This window comes from Anas acuta, chromosome 27 (assembly GCF_963932015.1).
Source record: "Anas acuta chromosome 27, bAnaAcu1.1, whole genome shotgun sequence".
NCBI lineage: Eukaryota > Metazoa > Chordata > Aves > Anseriformes > Anatidae > Anas > Anas acuta.
Window position 1 is genome coordinate 4391427 of NC_089005.1, and position 20254 is coordinate 4411680.

Sequence of the window (20254 nt, forward strand, 5' to 3'; positions counted from 1 at the left end):
AAGGCCTGACTTTAGGTGGGGGCTCAAGGCAGATTTTTAACCCTCACAGCCACGTGTGGCAGGGTGGAGCAGCACCAACAGGCAGGGGAAAGCACTGGGGACCTGAGCACATTGTGATTAAAACGGGGGAAGCAGCAGAAGGGGCAGCGGAAAGGTGCTGAGCCCCACAGTGGGTCCCCAGGGGATGAGGTGAGGCTGGGTTTGGTGGTGTCGAAGGTGGCTTCCCAGGGCCTGTGTCTCGTGGGGCTCAGGACCTGCAATGCCTCTGGGGCTGTCACTGGGCTCTTGGGGGTGCTTCCACAGCACAGAGCTTAGGGCTGTGATTTTGGGGGACTTTCTGTGGCTCTTGGGGGTAATCCCAGTGCCCGATGCTACGGCCTTGAGCCCTCAACACTCATTTCCCCTGAGGGATGTGGGGCATGAAGTGCTGTTTGCCATCCGAGATGCGTTCGGGGAGCACGAGCCTGTGAATGGGACTGCGGTGGGGGCAGCCCTGCACTCCCCACCCCGCTGCAGGCACGTTTCCGAAATCTCTGCTCACTTCCTCATCCTATTTTTGGCTCTGCCGAGCTGAGACAGCGACCGGAGAAAGGGCAATCGGTGCGGGAAGCCTGGAAAGCAGCAGGGGATAAACAGCTCGACCTTCCGTTGGGTTTGCTCACGGTGAGAGATGGCACGGGGCTCGTCCCACCCTTCCTGCGCTGTCTGTGTACCTGCTCCAGATACTGTGCAGCTTTTGGGGCACTCATGTGGCCTTCGGAGCCTTGCCACCGCCTCTTGTGCACTGGATTTCACGCCCCACCACTGGTGAGTAGAGGTTTTGAGGGTGCTGAGAAACGATCACGAGTTTTGCCCTTTCCCTGGACTGCTCTCCCAAGACCTTGCTGCGCCCGGGGCCTGCCTCACCTCACCTCCTTTCCCTGGGGGCTTGTGGAAAAGTTGGCAAGGTTTTATTTTGTCAGCCAGCTGGGTTCAGTCCAGGCAAAGCCTCTGCCAGGGGAGGTTGTATCCAAACGGGGTTGTAACGGGGAGGCCAAACGGTGCTGAGCTGAGCAGGCGGCTGCGGACCCGTTGCTCTCCTGACTTTACACCAGTCCTGCTCTGAGCCCTGCCGCTAACCCCTGCTACCTGGTTAAAAATGGGACCAGATGCCCCGAGGTGCAAAATGCACCACCTGCTTCTGCTTTGTCTCTTCCCCAGGTGGCCCTGCACCTCCCAAAAGGCACGTGGAGCTTTCCCACAGGAGCGAGCACCAAGCGGGGCCGGGCTGGGTCTCAGCTTGCTTCCTGCACCGTGGCTGCACGAGGGACACCGTGACCTGCTGCGGGACGTGAGGGGTGGCCATGGGGCACAGCTCTGCCAATCCCCCTGGGCATGGACCAGGGCAAAACGCAGCCTGGATGAGCTTAAACTGAGAGACCTGCGGACAGAAGCGCGTGCACGGCTCCTAAAAGCTTGGTCAGCTGCCACCCTGCTGTGTTTTCGAGCAGCCCAGCTCTGTCCTAGGCTTCAAGTCACGATTTCCCTACTGCAGTGCTGCTGTAAGGCTGAGGGATGGGGCGCTCCCGTTCTGCCCCAGTGCCCTCGCTCCCAGGTGCAGAGGGAGCGTGGCAGCTCGGAGGGAGCAGAGCCCTGGGGCTCACAAAGCTGTAGGCGGTTTGGTGGCAGCACTTGGGGCACAAGACCGGCACTGCCTGGGGCTACTTTTCTCTTTTTCTGCTATCTGTGGAAGCAGAAGTGGTCCTGCAAAGCTGATTTACTGCTGCTGCTCCATTTCTCCACCCGAAGCCCCCCTGGGGGATGAGCAAGTGCCACCGGCTCCTTGCCCTTTCCACGGCTCGCAGTCAGCAGTTGCTCTCATGGGGAGCGGCTGGCACAAGAGAAAGGAGTCCTGAGGGTCCCATGAAGAGTTCAGGTCGTTTGCAATGGCTCATCAGGAGCTCCCGCAGGCAGAAAGCAGCTGGAGCTGTGCTGTGCAGGTCTCTGTGGGTTTGCTCCTTCCTCTGGAGTTGGCCCGGGCCACCCGTCTGCCACCAGTGTGCTCCTCTCCTCTCCCCAGCTCATGTCCAAGGTGCTGGCTGTCTGTCCATCTGTCCCCTCCCAGATGTTCTCAGCCATGCAGGAACATTTTGGGGCCAGGCCTCCCCATGGTGCCATCACTGCACTGCCCTCAGCCCTATGGCACCCGCAGCCGGACACACGGATGCTCCAGGAAACAGCTGAGATTCCTCGGGGCTGGCAAAAAGCTGCCAAAAACGATGCAGGAAAACCCCTCCTTCCCCAGGGGATGGGGGCAGCCCCGCAGGTAGGTCTCAGCCTGTTCCCCACGGGTTGTGAAACACCTCCAAGGGTGAGGCTGGTCCCCCCCAAGCCCGCCCTGGAAATCCCAGAAATCAAGGACACCCCAAACACCGCCAGGTTGGGACCATCCAGCCAGTTTTATTTTGGGATGCTGCCTTCTGCCACCAGCTCAACCCCTTCAGTTGGAGGTGCGTGGCAGCAGCGAGAGGAGCAGCGGGCACGCTTCTCACGGATGCTTACTGAGGTCCCGAGCCCCTGAACAACCTCCAGAACCCCCTGCCCAAGGCAACGGCGTTTAAAAATAAAATTGCATTGCTTCCTAGGAGTGAGCGGGGGCTGTGTACCGGGGCACTGAGCAGCATCCTGGCGAGGTGGGCACAGCCACCGCCCGGCTCAGCCTCCTCTCGGCGCTGGCCACGTGAAACTGCGTGGGGCGCGGCATCTCTCACAAAACAGAAACCTGCAGCTCACTTTGCTCCCTTTTTTTATATATATATATATATAATATATATATAACCTTGTGATACGGGTAGTTAAGTCACCGGCGAACGATGTCAGATACAAACAGCTCTAAGATCAGGAGTAAAAACGACACGGTCCAGCTCAGCTCGTCTCTGCCGTGGGACGCGGCGGCTCTGAAGCAGCGATGGGCTCCGGCCACCGCGGCACCCCCACGGCCACCTCTGCGGGGACGAGGCCGGTCCGGATCGGGGTGAAAACCCTACAGCTTGGCATTGCGGTGGAAGGCCGACGCGTGCGGGGTGGTGTAGGAGGTTTGGCTGTGCCATGTCGCCACGGGGTAGAGCCGGTGCTGCAGCGAGCTCTCGTAGGACGTGGTGTAGTGCCCGGGACCGGTCGCCAGCGGCCGGCACAGGTCGGAGGGCTGCGTGGAGGCGGCTATCAAAGGGCTGGGGAAAGCAGGGATGACAAAGGGGCTGACGGAGAGGGACGGCATCAGCGGCGCTGCTGGGGTTTTGAGGTGCTCCAGCGGGCTGGCGAAGCTCACCGGGAACCGCAGCATCGCTCCCTTGTAACCGTCCGGGGCTGGAGGCACGGCGGGCAGCGGGGCGGCGTAACCGGGACCAGGCACGATGGCTTTGGGCTTGGCCAGCACCGGCTGGCCCCCGGGCGAGCCAGCGCCCTTGTCCCTGCCCTCGGGCTCCTTGACGAAGGGGGACACAGCCCGCAGCTTCTTGCTGGGGCCGAAAGCCTCCTCCTCCCGGCTGCGCTTGCCCCCTGGCACTGAGGGGCTCTGTGTCGGCGGCGTGAAGCCGGCCCCGGGGGGCACCCGGCAGGATTTAACGGCGGTGAAAGCGGCCGCCCGCGGGCCCTCCCCGCTCCACGCTTGCCCCGCTTTGCTCCGCAGGTCTTGGGGCTGCTCCGTGTCCTCCGGCTGCGGCTCCAAAAAATCCTTCAAGCTGGAGAAGTAGCCCCCGAGGGGGTGGCAGCTCACGGGCTTCAGCACCTTGTTGTGGTAGGCGTGGAAGTAGCCGGTGAAGACGGCGGGCGCGGGGCCCCCCTCCTCGGCTCTGGGGTAGGGCTGGCTGTCTCTCCCCACGGGGGAAGCGCTGGGCACGGATCCTGGCTCGCTCCGGCCGCCTCGGGATGGATCCTTAAATCCAGGAGGCTCCGGGCTCCTCTGCTCCTCCGCTGCCCGGGGGGGCTCAGGGCTCGTGCCGGGGTGAGCGTCGCTCGCCCCGCGCCGGCCCTCGGGGCAGTGGCGCTTGTGGCAGTGCAAGGACTCGGCCTTGCTCACCTGGGCCAGCAGCTTCTTCTTGGCCAGCGGGGACATGATGGGGTGGTTGCCTTTGGAGTAAAAGCTGGAGAAGAGCCGTTTGTAGGCTTCGGCGTGGGCTCTGCAGGTGCCCGCACACCCCGCTGAGGGGCTGGGGGCTGGGGCCGCGGGGCTGGCTCGTCCTTCAGCCGGCCGGCCTCGCTCCGGGGCCTCCGCCGGCTCCTCCTTGCTGCCTCCGGGGGTGGCCACGGCCTCGGGCTTCGCCTTCTCCGGCGGCATCTGCAACCAAAGGGAAGTTGGGGTGGGGGTGCTGGGCCCCCCGCCCACCCCACTGGGTTCCCCTCCGTGTCCTCCATTCCCAGAGGCTCAGCCCTCCGCTCTCCTCCTGCCCCAGCCCCAGCTCCTTCCACGTGCCCGGGATGGAGGAAGGGTCTCCAGGGGGCTCGGGGCTGCTGCCAGGCTCCGTCCCAGCCCCACGGGGCCGCGCACCTGCTCCCGGCCCTTCTCCTTCTTGCTCCTCCTGCTCTTCTCGCCCGTCTCGGCGCCCTTGGAGACCTTGTACTGCTTGCGGGGCTTGCTGGGGGGCAGCGGCTTGTCGTCCTCGCCCTTCAGGTGCCGCACGTACGGGAGGACCAGCCTGCGGGGCGAGCGGGCGGCCGTGAGCGCCGGCCTGGGATGAATCCCAGGGAGGGGAAACTGAGGCACGGAGCGGGGCCGCTGCCCCCCTACCTCTCGTAGTGGCGCCGGGTGCAGGTGGCCGCGCTGGTGCTGCCGGGGCTGCCCCCGAGCTCATCGTAGACGTTCTTCCAGAGCCGTCGCCCCGTGACCTGCGGTGGGGACGGGTTAACCCTAAAACCTAAAGCCTAAAACCCCCTTTGGGTGCCAGACAGCCCCCACGGGTGCTCCCCGGCTGCTTACCAGCTCGTAGGCCCCCAGCTTCTCCACCGCCTTGTAAATCTTCCAGAGGTTAACTGGGAAGAGAGGGGAAGGTGTCAGCGGGGCGCAGCGCCCGCCGGCCCCGCTCCGAGCCCTCACCCTCCCAAAAAACGCCCCCCCCCCCCCGCCCCATGGGGCCGTACTCTGCTTGAAGCCCAGGTGGGGGATCCTCTCGATGGGCGTGTGCCGCTCCTTCATGAACTTGTAGAGGCTGACGAGGAAGGCCTCCTCCTCCTCCTTCTCCCCGCTGGCCACCGCGTCCTCCTCGGACGCCTTCGGCCGCTCGGGGCCATCCTCGGGCAGCGGCGGCTCCTGGGGACACGGCGGTCAGGAGGGACCCCGCACCCCGGGGTGGGGGGCACAGAAAGGTCCCGCGGGGGAAACTGAGGCAGGGCAGGAGCCCCCCCCCCCAACCCCTCCCACCCCCCCCCCCCTTGGCAGCCCGGGGGCATTTTCTGAGCTCTCCGTTCGTTACTCGGCAGCCCGGGCAGGCGGCCAAGTTGGTCAAAGCGCTGGAGCTGCGCGAGAACACGAGGAACGGCTTCCAGGAAAACAGAAGGGCAGAAATTCTTGCTCCGTCCCCCCCCCCCCCCCCTCACCCCCCCTCACCCCCCCCCCGCCTCCTTTCTCAGCTAAAAATGTTTCTCGTTTGTTTGTTCTACATTTTCCGGAGTTATAAAACTTGTTGCTATTTTTGGGCAAAGCAGCTGCTCGGCTCCCAAAGTACTTTTTCTTCTTCTTTCTATTCTTTTAACCGCTTGTGACAGCCGCCGCGTTTCAACGGCCGAACTATTTCGAGGCTCTTTTTATTTTTTTTTTTAAACAGAGGCCGCCGGGGTGCGGGGGGCAAAAACCCCGAAACCCACCAGACCCACACCCCCAGGGCCCCCCCCACCTCTATTGGGCTTTTCACCAGCACCCCAATTTTGCTTTTTTTTTCCCCAAAACCAGGACCTTCGCCCTCCTCCTCGCTTTCTCACCCCGTCTGCGGCCGGTGCGGGAGGCTCGTGCCCGGGGGGCTGCTCCGAGGTGGGGGGCGGCTGCTGCGGGGCTGGGGGGGGCGAGGTGGCCCCCGGGCTGTGCAGGGTGGCGGGGGGCTCGGCGGGGCCGGGGGGCTGCTCCCGGCTGTCCTCCATGCGGGGAGCGGCGGCGCCCTCACGGTGAGCCCTGCCGGGGGGGGAAAAAGGTGAGAAATGGGGAAAAAATGGGCAAAATCCCCCCAAATCGTCGCTTCCCACCCCCAAATCGTCGCTGCCCCTCCCAAAACAGGGGGAAAAAGGGCACGATCCCCCCAAATTATCCCCCCAAACAAGGAGCAAGGGGGATGCCTCACGCCATGGGGTCGCCCACCGGGGTTTTCCCCCAAAAAATAATCCCCCCCACCCCCCCTCAGCCTGCCCCTCCCTGCCCAACGCCAACTTTTGGGGGGAAAACCCTCCGAAAACGGTTAAAAAAATTAAAAAGCGGGATGAGGGGGGTGAGGGGTGTGGGGGAGGGGCGGTCACCCCGAATACTCCGAGCTCGGGGGGGGCAGCCCCGGGGGGAGGGGTCCCGGGGGGGGGGGTCCCGCGCCCGGTGCCGGTGCCGCTCACCCGCTGCCGCCGCCGCGCCATGTGACTGCCCGCCTATTGGGCGGGGCCGCCACGCCCCCGCCGCCGATTGGGCGGCGCCGCCACGCCCCCGCCGCCGATTGGGCGGCCGCGCTGCTCGTCCCCGCCGGCGAAAGGGATGCTGGGGGTTGTAGTCCTGCAGCCAGTGTGTGCGCGGGGGGCACGCGGGGAAGACGCGTGTGCAAGGGGGCGCGGGGGGGGGGGGGTTGTGCACGTGTGTGTGTGCGTGGCGGGGGTGGGTGTGCGTGTGCACGTGTGTGCAGGTGTGTTCAGTGTGTGTGTGTGAGTGTGCGTGTGCACGTGTGTGTGCACGTGTGCGTGTGCATGTGCACGTGTGCGTGTGTGTGTGCGTGTGCAGGTGGCTCGTCCAGCGGGGTGGGTGGGGTGGGTGCAGCCGGGTGCGTGCCCAGGGGCTGTACACGCGTCAGTGAGCAAGTTCATGTGTGCAGATATGATGCGTGTGTGTAAGGGTAGGGGGGTGTGTAAGTGTAGGGGTGTGCGTGGAAGTGTAGGGGGGGGTGTGAGTACAGGGGTGTGTGTGAGTACAGGCGTGTCCATGTGAGTGTAGGCGTGTGGACATGAGTACAGGCGTGTGCAAATGAGTATGGGCACGTGCATGTGCTCAGAGGTGTGTGCGTGTGCATAGAGGTGTGTGCGTGTGAATATAGGCACATGTGTGTGAGTCCAGGTGTGTGCATGTGCGTACATCACATACATGTGTGTGTGTGTGTGTGTGTGTGTGTGTGAGCAGAGGCGCGTGCACGCGGGTGCAGGTGAGCGCGCACCCGTGCGTGCCAGTGCTCACGCGTGGGTGCCGCGGGGCACACGCTGTGCCCGTGGGGTGCGCGCCGCCGGACGCGTGCACGCGCAGAAACACGCGTGAACGTGCGCGTGCACAGCCCGGGCCCCGGCTGTGATTTCCCGGCTCACGCCCGGTTCCCGGCACTGCGAGCGCGGCGGGGCTGACGCGATTTCCTCCCTTTCTGCGAAAAAAGCAGGAAACCGGCGCGCGGCTGCCCCGAGCGCAGGGGGGTTGGGGGCTTTTGGGGCAAAAAGCGGCCGTTTTGGGGGCGAGCGAGAAAAGCGGCGTGAGAAAGCTGCGCTGCGCCGAAGCAGGAAAGTTTGAGCCCAAACAAACTCCGGCGCCCCCCCCGGCACCGCGCTCCCCGGCTGAAGGCCCCGAGGGATGCTCCCGGGACCCCCCCGCGCTCCCCCAAATTCCCGGTGCCCGGCGGCGGCCGGGGGCGTCACGGCCGGGAATAGCGCGGGCGCGGTGCCAGGCGGCTGAGTAACGCCTGAAGTCACCGCGGGCCCGCCCCCACCCCGCGCCCACCGCCCGTCGCCACCCCGACCCCAGCCCCTCGCCAAAACAAGGGGGGCAGCCCCAAAAAACGGGAGGAAATGGGGGGGGGGGGGGGGGGCTCGGTGCCGTTGGGTTCGCTGCGGGCTCATCGCAGAGCCCCCGAGCCCGGAGCCCACTCGTGTTTTTCCCCACGCGGCGCGGCCGTGGGGCGGGGGCCGCGCGGTGCCCCCCGCCCGGTGCCCCCCCGGCACTCACCGGATCAGGACGCGAGGGGCGAGCGGCTCATGGGCGGCCGGAGGAAGAGCTGTGTGGGGCTGCTGGTGGGACTGGGACGGGGATGAAGGGCTGAGGATGACTCATCCCCACTCAGGGAAGTGGCGTGTGTGGCTCTGCGTGTGCGATTGACTCTTTCCTTACCGGAACGGACGGGCTTTTTGGGGCTCTCGCCAACCGGCAGCCGGCACCTCGCTGTATGACTGTGCCGGACTTTCCGGCTCCAGCCCCCCCCCACCCCCCCCCACCACCCCAGCTCCGGTCCCGGTGATGCTGCCGGGGCATTGGGGACATCACCGGGGCCGGGTCCCCGCGCCCTGGGTGCCGGTGGCTTCGTGCCCCCAGCTCGGTGCGTCGGGGGGCGGCACCGCTGCGTTGTCCCTGCCCGGTGTCCCTCTGGAAATGGGCACCGAGACACCGCTGCGTGTCCCCCCCCCCCCCCCCTCCGGCACCCCCGGGGCTGGGACCGTCCGGTAAAGAGGGAGCGAGCCCCCGGCACCGCCCCGGGGCTGGGCGCTGCTTTCCAGGGACGGCGGCTCCGTGGCACCGAGAGGGACCGTCCCTGCTCCCTGCTCCCCGGTCCCTGGTCCCTGCTCCCCGGTCCTTGGTCCCTGGTCCCCAGCCCGGGTGTCGCGGTCCCGCCACCCACAAACAGGGGCTCTGGGGGCTGGGGGGCTGCTGGAGCACCCATGGGTGCTCAACCCCTCGGCATCCCGGCCGAGAATCCCCCCCCGGCGGGTTGTGAAAGAGCCCCGAAAAAAAAAAATAAAAATCCCCCGGTGACTCATTTGGGGCTAAACAGCCAGAAAAAGCAGAACCGGGGGGGGGGGTCGAGGGGGACGGGGACGTTTCGCTCCTGTCCCCCCCCCACACACCTTGGGCTAGGAAAGGGGCAAAGGAGCCCCCGGGCAGGGGACAGACGGGAGGGGGCTGAGAGCCCCCCCAAAAAGCCGGCGGGGAGGGGAGAGAGGGAGAAGCGGGCTGAGCCCGAGGGGGGAGGGGGCAGTGGAGGGACCCGGGGGGGGGCTTTTGGGTGCGATATTAACCCTTTCGTTCCAGGAACGCTCTCGCTTGGGCTTGACTCAGCAGCAGTCAGAGCGAAAGCCATCCCTCGTCCCCCCCCCGCTCGCGTGAGATTTACCAAAAGGGGGAGAAATGGGGGGGGGGGGGCAGCAAGTGCGGCCCCCGCCCTGGTTCCCCCCACCCCGCAGCCCCCAGCCCGTGCCATTGGAATAAAAGGAGTTGTTATGTTTATTCCCAGGGTGAACGCTCATTGCTGGGATGGGGAATTTAAAGCCCCCCCCCCGCCGTGTCGCAGCCGGAGCACCTCGACCCACGCTGCCCCCCCCCCCCGGGACCCCCGGTGCTGAGCCCCGCTGGGACGCGGCGATGCCGGGGCAGATCCGGGCGGCGTCGCCCCGACCGCGGCAGGAAGTTGGGGCAGCAAAATTACCCCGATAACAGCGCAAAAGAGCTAAAAAACCCCAAACCTCTGCTTCCTATTCCCCGCTCCGGTTTCTATTCTTGTGGGGGACGGGGGGTATCGGGAGGAGGTGGGGGCCCCGCATCGCTTTGCCCGCCCCGTGCCTCAGTTTCCCCTTGTGCGAAGCCTCCTGAGGCTCGCGATGGGTTTGGGAGCCACCAAGGTGCCGCTAGGGGCCGGTGTCAGGCTGGGAAACGGCGAATTTAAGGCTGAGCCCCCCCGGTGGGGGCCAGCCCGCGAGGGAAAATCTCCCCCCAGTGGGTTTGGGTTTTTACCACCACGCTCGGGGGGAAGCAGCGAGCGGCTGGGGAGGGGTCGAGGCAGCGCTGGGGTCGTCGGCGTGCGGAGAGGTGGCGGGGGGCAGCCCTGGGCAGAGCACCCCGGGGTCCTGCGTAGGCTGCTGGGGGTAAACGGGAGGGAAATAAGGGGAAAAGGGGGAGGGAAGAAGGGAAAAGGGAGAAAAAGAAAAAAAAAAAAAAAGGGGGGGGAGGAAATAAGGGAAAAGAGGTGAAAAGGGGAAAAGGGGAAAAGGGGGGGGGAGGGAGAAAAGGAAAGAAGTGGAAAAGGGAAAAAATAGGGAACAGAAAAAAAAGGAAAGAGAAAAAAAGGAAAAAATAAAAAGGGAAAAGAAAAGAAAAGAAAAGAAAAGAAAAGAAAAGAAAAGAAAAGAAAAGAAAAGAAAAGAAAAGAAAAGAAAAGAAAAGAAAAGAAAAGAAAAGAAAAGAAAAGAAAAGAAAAGAAAAGAAAAGAAAAGAAAAAAAGAAAGGAAAAGAAAATAAAGGAAAAGAAAGGAAAAGAAAAGAAAAAGAAAAAGAAAGAGAAGAGAAGAAAAAGAAAAAGAAAGAGAAAGAAAGAAAGAAAGAAAGAAAGAAAGAAAGAAAGAAAGAAAGAAAGAAAGAAAGAAAGAAAGAAAGAAAGAAAGAAAGAAGAAAGAAGAGAGAAAAGGAAAAGGGGACAAAGAAAAAGGGGAAAAGGAAAAAGGGGGAAAGGCAAAGGGAAGAAAGGGAAAAAGGGAAAGGGGAAGAAAGGAAAAAGGGAAAAAGAAAAGAGAGAAAAATAAACAAAAAAAAGGGGGGGAAAGAAGAGAAAAAAGGGAAGTGAAAGGAAGGAAAAAAAGGAAAAGGAAAATCAGAGGTGCAAAGTGAAAGCCTGGCTGCTGGCTTTTCCTCCGGGAAGGAAAAGCTTTTGTCTGCGGGTGCAAGCAGGTTGGGGGCGGTGGAGGGGGATGTGCCCACAGCCCCTTGGGGTGGAAGCAGCCACCAGCGGGTTTGTTGTGGCCCTGGGACCCCCCGAGCTGCCCCCCGCCACCCCCTGTGGTCACCTCCCCAGGGCCAAAGCCACCGGGCGCGTGGTCACGGAGCTGTCCGGTACACGTGGGGAGCACAACTCGATGAAATCTGTCGTAATTAATGATGCCATGATTAATGATGGCAATGAATTGATTACACCCTGCGGCAGCCCAATTAGCGCCGTGGAGCCCAAGGAAGCCCCCATGGGGCCGTGTGGGGCCACCCCACACCTCTGGGCACTGTTTCAGCCCTGCCCCACCAATTCTGTGCCCCTGTGGGTCCATCCTATCTCCATGCCCTTGGGTGGGTGCCTCGAGCCCACCCTGCTCGGTGAGGGGGGGGGGGACGTTGTCAGAGCAGCAAACCCACCCTTAACGTCCCCAAAATGCTTGGGGACAAGGGGACCCATTGGCACGAGCACCTGGGTGCGTGCGCACCTGCTGCGTGGCGATGGAGCCGCACACGGGGGGCACGGAGACCCCAAAGCAGGGGGGTTTCTGCAGGGGGCAGGTGCAGGCAGCACCCTTGGGTGCCCCTACACACCCCGAACCCCCACCCCGGGGCAGCGCAGCCTCTTCTCTACGGCCTCAGCCGCTCAGCCTCCGCCTGCAGCCTCCGCACATCCTGCGCCCTCCGCGAGGCCGCTTCCTGAGCGGGGCAGGAAGAGCGCGGGCTGCCACGGCGCCTCGCAGGGCAGCCCGAGACCCCCGGGGCGAGCCCTGGCCCCACGCATGGAGGTGGCCGCCGGCCCCCCCTGAGCCCCCAGCCCCATGGCTTTCCTCCGGAGGCTTTTCCGTTTGGGTCCGGAGAAGAAGAAGCCGAGGCGATGCGAGCACGTCAAGCGGGACGTCGACCCCGAGGAGGCCTGGCTGGTGCTGGGCGAGCTGGGCGATGGGGCCTTCGGCAAGGTCTTCAAGGTAGGGGGGGGAACGAGCAGCCAAAAACCACCACCGGTCCCCAAGGATTCTGGAAACGCGCTTTTTTTCTTCTCTTTTTTCCTTCTTCTTTTCTTTTTCTTCTAATTTTTTCGTCCTCCACGCTCCATCAAGCGCGGAGCTCGTTGCCATCCTGCAACCAGCCAGAAACCTTCAAAATGACCCAAATTTCTAGCGGGGGGTGGGAGGGTGCAGGGCCCTGAGCGTTGGCTCAGCACAGCCCCATCCACACCGCCCAGCGTGGGGGGAGCCCCGGTTCGGGTCCCTGCGGGACGCCGCTCACCGCCCCCAGCTCACCGGCGGGGCGCAGCGGGGATGTTTTCCTCCTGCACCATCGCTGCCACCGCGGTGCAGAGGCAGGAAACCCAATTTGCTGCTCTCTGGCCCCAAAGCAGCAGCAGCCACCTTCCGGCACCGGGGCTGGGGGTGCGCGATGGCCCCGCTTCTAAACCATCCCCTTCCCTTTGGCACCAGCTCTTTTTTTTTGGGGGGGGGTGGCCGAGTTCCTCTTTGTAGCACCCGGTGACCCGGGGTGGGCGCCAGGCAGCAGGGATGGGAAAAATCCCCCCCCAGCCCCAAATCCATGCAGGCTGCTGCTGGGGTGGGATGCAGCACTGAGGTGCCCCTTAAAACCTGCAGGTCCTCCCAGTGCCCCCCCCAGTGCTCCCCAGCACCTCATAGTACAATCCCAGTGCCCCCCAGTGCTGCCTAGAGACCCTTGATAACCTCCCAGTGCCCCCCAGTGCTGCCTAGAGACCCCCAGATCCCTTCCAGTGCCACCCAGTACCACCAAGACACCCCCCCAGTGCCCTCCTGGTGTTCCCCAGCACCTCAAAGTACAATCCCAGTGCCCCCCAGTGCTTCCCAGAGCCCTCCCAGTATCCCCCAGTGCTAACCCCTCACATACAAACCCTGTGCTCCCCAGTATTGCCTCAAGCCCCCAAAGTGCTCCCCAGAGCTCCCCAACATCCCCCAGTGCTTTCTGTGCCCCCTATTGCCACTGAGAGACCCCCAGCTCACCCCCAGTGCCCTCCAGCAGCACCCAGAGCCCCCAGGCACACTCCCAGTGCCGTCAGGCAGGTGGAAAACCTCTCCCCCAGGCACAAAACAAGGTGACGGGGGCATTGGCGGCGGCGAAGGTGATCGAGACGCCAAGTGAGGAGGAGCTGGAGGATTACGCGGTGGAGATCGAGATCCTGGCGGGCTGCGACCACCCCAACATCACCAAGCTCCTGGACGCGCTCTACTGGGACGGGCGGCTCTGGGTGAGCGGCGGGGACACGGCGGGGGTGAAACGTCCTTGGGGACAGGGGGTTGGGGCTGGCAAAGGCACTGTTTCAGATTTTGGGTGGATAACTCAGCTCTTTCCCGCAGATCTTGGTGGAGTTTTGTCCCGGCGGGGCTGTGGATGCAGCGATTTTGGGTAAATAAATGCGCTCCGGGTTACAAGCGCGATTATCAGAGGGGTGGGAAGGGGGACTGGCAAATTTTGAGGTATTTTGGGGCAGGTGTAGGACCTGCAGGAAGGGTCAGGATGCAGCTGGGGTTTGGGGTGGGGGGTTCGTTAGAGTCCTCATTAGCGGCGGGGTTCATTTGTGCTGCCGGCAGAGCTGGAGAAGGGGCTGACGGAGGAGCAGATCCGAGCGGCGTGCAAGCAGCTGCTGCTGGCGCTGCAGTACCTGCACGGCTGCAAGATCATCCACCGCGACGTGAAGGCCGGCAACGTCCTGCTCACCCTCGATGGGGACATCAAGCTGGGTGAGCCTCAGGGGGACGCGAGGACGGGACCCCCCCGGGGGTGATTTTTGCCCCGAGGGTCCCCTCCAACCCCTGCTTTCTGCGCTGCAGCCGATTTCGGCGTCTCTGCTAAAAACTCCAGCACCATCCAGCGCCGGGCATCCTTCATCGGCACCCCGTACTGGTAGGCGTGGGGTGGAAATCCCAGGGGGGTGGTGGGGTTTTGGGGTGTCCCAAACACCCTGCGCCTTCTGTGGCTGCTCGCCACCAGCTTCGCTCCTGCTGCAACCCCCGGAGCATCTCGGCCAGAGCCAATGCCAGTCCCAGGCTGGGTTTCTCAATAACACAGAGAGGAGTGGGGCTGCTGGGGGGGACTGCCCCCCTTGGGCAGCTCTGGGGATGTCAGAGGTCAGATCTGCGAAGGGAAGCAGCCCGGGGTTGGTTTCAGAGGGAGGCGCCAGCTCCGGCACGGGTGGTCTTGGCCCCTTCCCCTCGCTCCTGTGCGCAGGATGGCCCCGGAGGTGGTGCAGTGTGAGACGTCCAAGGAGAATCCCTACGGCTACAAGGCCGACATCTGGTCCCTGGGCATCACGCTGATCGAGATGGCCGAGATGGAGCCCCCCCACCACGAGCTGAACCCCCTGCGGGTGCTGCTGAAGATCGCCAAGTCCCAGCCGCCCACCCTGCGTCACCCCAAGAGGTGGTGAGTCCCCCTGCAGCGCGCGGGGAGTCCCCTGGGCTCACCCTGCATGGAGAAGACCTCGAGCTCACCACGCTGAGCCCCGTCACTGTCCCGTGTCCCCAAATGCCACATCCACAGCTCCCGGATACCTGCAGGGATGGGGACCCCACCACTCCCCCCGCAGCCCCTTCCAAAGCTCGACCACCCCCCGCGTGAAGAAATTCCTCCTGACGCCCGATCCAACCCCCCCCGGTGCCACGTGCGCCCATGCCCTCACGTCCCATCACTTGTCACTGGTGCTGGTGGTGCTGGGAGAAGCTGTCCCTTGGGGACCCCGAGGCAGGGGCAGGCAGGATGGGGTCGTGAACTGATGGATGATGTTGGTCGTGGTTTCTCCACGACACAGCACCGGGGGTTCCCATCACACCGTGACCCACGGCAGGTGGCACGGGTGGGCAGCGCCGGGCTGGGGACCTTCTGCCAAGCTGTCCAACACCCCCCCCCTGAGCCCCCTGGGGACCACGGCCCGAAGCAGCCCCCCCACGCTCATGGAGACCATCCCACAGGTCCGAAGACTTTAAGGACTTCCTGAGGAAATCCTTGGAGAAGAGCCCTGAAGCGCGCTGGTCGGCCACGCAGCTGCTGCAGGTGGGTGGCCCCCGTCCCGTCCCCACCCTGCCTGTCCCCGGTGGTGGCCCCCAGCCCCATCCCTGCTCATCCCCGGCTCCTTCTCAGCACCCCTTCGTGGCGGGCGTCTCCGACAAGCGGCCGCTGCGGGAGCTGGTGGCCGAGGCCCGGGCAGACGTGCTGGAGGAAGAGGATGAGGAGGAAGCTCCGGGCCCCTCGGTGCGTGAGTAGTGACCAACGCGCCGTGGGTGCAGGGGACGGCTCCCCCCGAGACTTCCCATCAGCTTCACCTCACCTCCCTGCCACCGTCCATCCCGCAGCCTGTCCAGAAGCACGGAGGCTCCTCCTGCCCCCCATCCCCGAGGGAACCCCTGCAGCATCAGCCCCCAGCCCCAGCGGGGGGGCTCAGCGAGGAGCCCCCTATCCAGACGGAGGTAGTGCCCAGGAGCAAGACAGCGTCTGGCGACTTGAAGTCAGCGAGGAGGAAATCCTCACCCGTGCCCACGGGCTCCCTGAGGCTCCCCTCGAGGAAGCCGTCCGAATTCCTGAAGCTGATGCGGCGCAGGTCGCTCTTCGGGGGGGTCAGGGCCCAAGAAATGTCTCAGGAGCAGCAGCGGGGGGAGGCGAGCGGCTTGGAGCACTTGGCGCTGGGTGCACCCCAGGGGACGGCGGAGGCAGGAGGAGACATCCAGGGGTGCCAGCAGGAGGGCAGCGTCCCTCCGGGGACCCCCTGCACCCCAGCTGAGCCCCCCCCGGGGCCAGGCCAGGAGGGAGACCTCGCTGAAACGCAAGAACCCCAGCGTGGACCTGGGGCTGAGGAGGGGAGCCAACACACCGATACCCCAGCCATGGATGAAATGCCTGCGGAGGGACAGCTCGCAGCCCCGCTGCGCCCCGTTTCGCCCCCCAAAATTGATGAGAAAAAGGAATCGAGGGATGCTGCTGCTCGTAGCCTGCCCATCCTGCCTGGGCCCCCAGATGGAGCTGATGGGGGCCGGTGTGGAGGCTCTGCCAAAGGGGTCCTGGGTGAGGATCCAGGAGGACAGAGGACAAAGCAGCACCTGGGCTGTGCTGGTACCCACACCAAGCACCAGCCGTGGGGTGGCTCCCAGCTGGTGGCAGCCCTGGACCTGTGGCCCTTGGGGACCAAAGCCCGGAGCTTCAAGAAGCTCGCAGAGCATCAGTGCTGGGTCACGGCACCCTCACGAGGTCCAAAAGTTGAAGCTGGCTCCATCGGGGCTGGAGGTGCCCCTGGGAAGGACGGGGACGGAGCAGAGAGGGCACCCACGGGACCTGAGGGTGATGGGGAGCCTGAGGACACCAAAACAGAGGGGGAGAGGGTGCTGCAGGAGGGGGCATCATTGGTGCCCTGCGTGATGGAGGAGGAAGCTGTGGGGTCAGAAGTGCCTGAGGGGGGGCAGGAGCCCCCGACCGGTCAGGGAGAGGATGGGGAGAGGAACGAGGGGGAGAAAAACTCAGCTGAGTGCGAGCCCATCGCTGGCTCCTTGGCCCTGGTTAGGCAGGAGGTTGGGGGGGAGGAGGAAAAAGCCACCAACAGCGATGAAACCCCGGTGGAAACTTCTCCTGGTGAAGCCCCGGTGCCAGCAGAAGCCCAGCTGGAAGATGAGACTGGGGAAGGGCGTCTGGCTGGAGACCCCAGTGCAGCCGGGGGTGCAGCCGGCCCGGCCGAGCCGATGCCAACGGGAGAGGAGCTGGAAGCAGCCCCTGCAGGAGGGGGACCTGCTGGTGAGGGAGCCCAGATGGCAGCAGGGGATTCATCCAGCGTGGAGATCCCGGGGGCGCTTAAAGAGGAAGAGAAAGGAGAGGACAGCCCCAGAGATTGCCAGCAAGGGGCTGCTAATGGGAACAGCCGGAGGGGACACGATGGGGACGACGGAGAGCTCGGGGATGGGGCACGGCTTGGAGATGGGGCACAGCTCGGAGATGGGGCACAGCTCGCTCCAGCTCCTGGAGAACCTTTGAGGGATGAAGAGGTGGGCGGCTTGGAGAGCCACGGAGCGGTGCCAGAGCCCCTTGGAGCACACCCAGAGGCCACGAACACCTCGAGCGTTGCTGCTCTTGTCCGCTCCCCCGCCCAGGTGCAGAATGCACCAGACCCAGTGGTCACGTCAAAGCAAGGAGAAGAGCCACCTCCTGCAGAAAACCCCGCAGCCGTACAAGGTCTGAGCACCCTCCCCGTGACACCGCAGCCCCCCCCCTCTGTCGGGGAAGCCCAGCAGGTGAGCAGCTTGCAGGTGATGCGACCCACGGTGCTGCCCCCTGCGCATGGGCTCCGCATTAGGTTTGCCCAATCTGGGGGTCAGCTGAGCTCCCACCGTTGCCCCCAGCCGCAGGACCCCCCCTCGCTGCGAAGGACGGTGAGGAAAACCCGCAGGTTCGTGGTGGACGGCGAGGAGGTGAGCGTGACCACCGCCAGGACGGCCAGCAGGGCCGGGCCGAGGGACGAGAAGACGCGCTCGGCTCGGTGAGTGGAGGGAGGCTGGGGGCTGGGGGGGGGGCTTTTTCCAGGCTTGCGGCCCCCCTCCCGCCCCAACTCGCCCCCCCTTTAGGCGCCAGGAGCTCCGCGAGCTGCGGGTGCTGCAGAAGGAGGAGCAGCGTGCGCAGAGCCAGCTGGAGCAGAGGTTCCACCAGCAGCGGGAGCAGATGTTCCGCCACATCGAGCAGGAGATGACGGTAACGGGGACAGGGGCTGGGTGAGACTGCGGGGTCAGAGAGGGGCGCACGGCCCCCAGCCCGTGCAGGGAGGAGCTGGGGTCTCACTGCAGGAGATGCTTTTGGGGGTTCAGTTGGTTCGGTGGCCACGTCCCCGGTTGTCCCAGCCCTATCCATGCAGTGCACAGGTCACTTTTTGGAGGGGACGCTGCCTGCTCCGTGACACCCTGCCCGGGTGTCACCGCAGCCCCCGTTAACCCTTCCTCTGCCCCTGCATGGCAGAGCAAGAAGGAGTACTACGACCGGGAGGTGGGGAGCTGGGAGCGGCGCCACCGGCAGCTGAAGGAGTGCCAGGAGCTCAAGTACACGGCCAGGCTGCGCGACGAGGCCAAGCGCCTCAAGGCTCTCCAGGAGAAGGACTGCAGGAGGAGGCTGCAGGAGCTGAAGGGCGATGGGAAGGAGGTGAGGGTCCGGGATGGCGCTGTCCCCCCCCGGCCATGGCACCAGGACATGTGCCACCGGGGACCATCTGCTGTGGGTGGCCGCAGGAGCAGCGGTTCCTGCAGCAGCAGCAGCAGGAGCTCAACGCGGCGCTGCAGAGGGTGGTCCAGGAGCACAAGAAGAAGATGACGTCCATCGACTGGGAGTGCATCAGCAAGATCCACAGCCTGCGACGAGGTGGACGGGGCTGGGAGGAGGAGGAGGAGGGCGCAGGGGTCCCGGGGAGGGGAGCTGGGGGGGTTGGAGCCTGGGGCGGGTGGTGGTCACGGCGCTGTGCTCTCGCCCGGCAGCCCGCGAGGCGGTGGTGTGGAGCATGGAGCAGGGGCACCTGCAGGAGAAGTACCAGCTCTTCAGGCAGCAGGTGACGGAGCAGCACGCGCTGCAGCGGCAGCAGCTCCGCAGGCGCCACGAGAAGGTGAGGCCGGGGCCGGGCGGCCACATCTCCCTCACCCCCGGCTCCTCGGTCACCTCCTCGCTGCTCTGTCCTCGCGCAGGACACGGAGCGGGTGCAGCGCTTCCACCAGCTCGCGCTGGAGGAGCTGAGGAGCCAGCAGGCCCAGCAGCGGGCCCAGCTGCTGAAAAGCCAGCGCTGCGACGCCAAAACGCGCCTGGCCCTCTTCAAGGGCAACCTGAAGAGCCAGGAGGTCAACGGGGCCGAGCAGAGAGAGCTGGCCAAGCAGGTGGGGGCTGCCTGGGACACCGGGGGGGGACGAAGCCTGGGGAGGGCTGGGGACGGGCGGCGTGACGGGGGCTGTCCCCCCGCAGTTCCTGCAGCAGGAGGAGAGGCGGCAGCAGGCGGAGGTGCGGCGGCAGCAGGAGCAGCAGGCGCAGGAGCTGCAGCAGCTGCAGCAGCAGCAGGCTGAGAACTTGGTGGAGCTGGAGCAGATGCAGGTACCGGGGAGCAGCCTTCCCGCCCCTCCCCAAGTGAATCCCTTCCACCTCTCCCTGAGTGAATCCCTTCCCCTTGCCACCTCGCCTCTCCCAGAGGGAGAAGATGCAGCTGCTGGAGGAGCAGGAGAGGAGGCAGCTGGGGCGGCTGGACGAGGAGCACGCCATGGAGCTCAGCGAGTGGAAGCAGCGGCTGGCTGCCCGCAAGGAGGTGAGCGGTTCCCCCGCACCCGCAGCATCCCGAGCCCGTTCATCCCATCCCCGGGGGTCCAACGGAGGGCTCCTTCCCTGCCACTCAGGGCTGGGATGCTGAAATGCTGCTTCTGTCCCGCAGATGCTGGAGGAGGAGCTGGGGAACGCGCTGCCAGCGCAGCGGCACGGAGAGCTGCACGGCACCCACGGCAGCAGGACCGGCCGCTTCTTCCACCTCCCCTCCTGACACTACGCCGGGGGTTTCGGGGAGAGGCAGGCGCCCTCCGGGAGCTGGGAATGAAGGACCCCAAAGGCTGCCCCAGGATGCTGAGGTGCTGCAAGGACCACGGGGGCGGCAGGCGTGGAAGCCTTCAAGCCCTCCTCGGTCCCTGCCATGCAGCCAGAACGGCCCCAAAGCCCCTCGGGGCAGTCACCCCCCTGACCCCAAAGCCACGGATACAGGCGCGTTGCCCTCCTGCCAGCTGGTTACCCCTCGAGGAAATACAGCCTTTAACAAAGTCCCAGTTTGTCGTTATTTTACTAAAAATCTCCTGTCTGTGCTGTGAGCTGCCAGTGTCCCCATCCCCACCATCCCCACCACCACCATCCCAGAAACAATTTCCCATCACGATGATTTCCCATCCCAGCAATTTCCCATCCCAATGTTGATTTCCCATTCCAATGATGCTTTCCCTTCCTGCCAGTGGTTTCCCATTATAACAAGAACTTCTTAACCCCAAATTCCCCATCCCAATGACTTCTTCTCCCAACCATTTCCCTCCCTGGGGTGGGCTGCCCTTGGCTGGCCACCAGCTGCCCCCCAGCCGCTCTCTCATTCCCCCAACCAGACTTTACACCACTGACGCCTCCCTCTGGGCCCAGTTCAGCCAGTTTTTAACCCAGCTCCCTTTCTGCCCATCCTTCAACACCTTATCCACCAGGAGCTGATGGGGAGCAGCCTCAAATTCCCTCCTGAAGTCCATCACAGACCATCCCTGGGATGGCCTCCCACCCCATCGCGCTTTCCCATCCCAACAGCTTCCCATCTCAATAAACATTTGTGATCCCTCCCCCCATTTCCCACCCCAA

General features: G+C 64.4%; 2 protein-coding genes across 2 annotated transcripts; one reads left to right on the forward strand and one right to left on the reverse strand.

The window, feature by feature from the left end:
- Nucleotides 1-2415: 2415 nt before the first annotated feature.
- Nucleotides 2416-8391, reverse strand: ARID5A (AT-rich interaction domain 5A). Its single transcript, XM_068662534.1, has 7 exons — nt 8141-8391; nt 5953-6139; nt 5116-5284; nt 4955-5007; nt 4766-4863; nt 4526-4673; nt 2416-4315 (listed from the first exon to the last, which is right to left on the reverse strand). The coding sequence occupies exons 2-7, from the start codon at nt 6106-6108 to the stop codon at nt 3023-3025; spliced, it is 1917 nt and encodes a 638-aa protein (XP_068518635.1). The 5' UTR covers nt 6109-6139; nt 8141-8391; the 3' UTR covers nt 2416-3022.
- Nucleotides 8392-11055: 2664 nt separating this feature from the next.
- On the forward strand, nt 11056-19684 carry LOC137845271 (STE20-like serine/threonine-protein kinase). The gene is given in 18 exon segments (XM_068662356.1): nt 11056-11847; nt 12966-13130; nt 13240-13288; nt 13474-13623; nt 13714-13786; nt 14111-14305; nt 14851-14932; nt 15020-15130; nt 15232-17151; nt 17266-17396; nt 17482-17605; nt 17867-18085; nt 18088-18262; nt 18376-18500; nt 18580-18765; nt 18851-18976; nt 19071-19184; nt 19308-19684. Coding segments are annotated over 18 exon segments (4197 nt in total). The 5' UTR covers nt 11056-11700; the 3' UTR covers nt 19413-19684.
- Nucleotides 19685-20254: the final 570 nt, after the last annotated feature.

Bases quoted from the DNA above. Each gene is read 5' to 3' on its own strand.
- ARID5A (XM_068662534.1), bottom strand. From the start codon at position 6,108: ATGGAGGACAGCCGGGAGCAGCCCCCCGGCCCCGCCGAGCCCCCCGCC. The intron at 5,008-5,115 runs GTACGGCCCCAT...CTCTCTTCCCAG, and splicing joins CCACCTGGGCTTCAAGCAGA to TTAACCTCTGGAAGATTTAC. The intron at 4,864-4,954 runs GTAAGCAGCCGG...TCCCCACCGCAG, and splicing joins AGCTGGGGGCCTACGAGCTG to GTCACGGGGCGACGGCTCTG.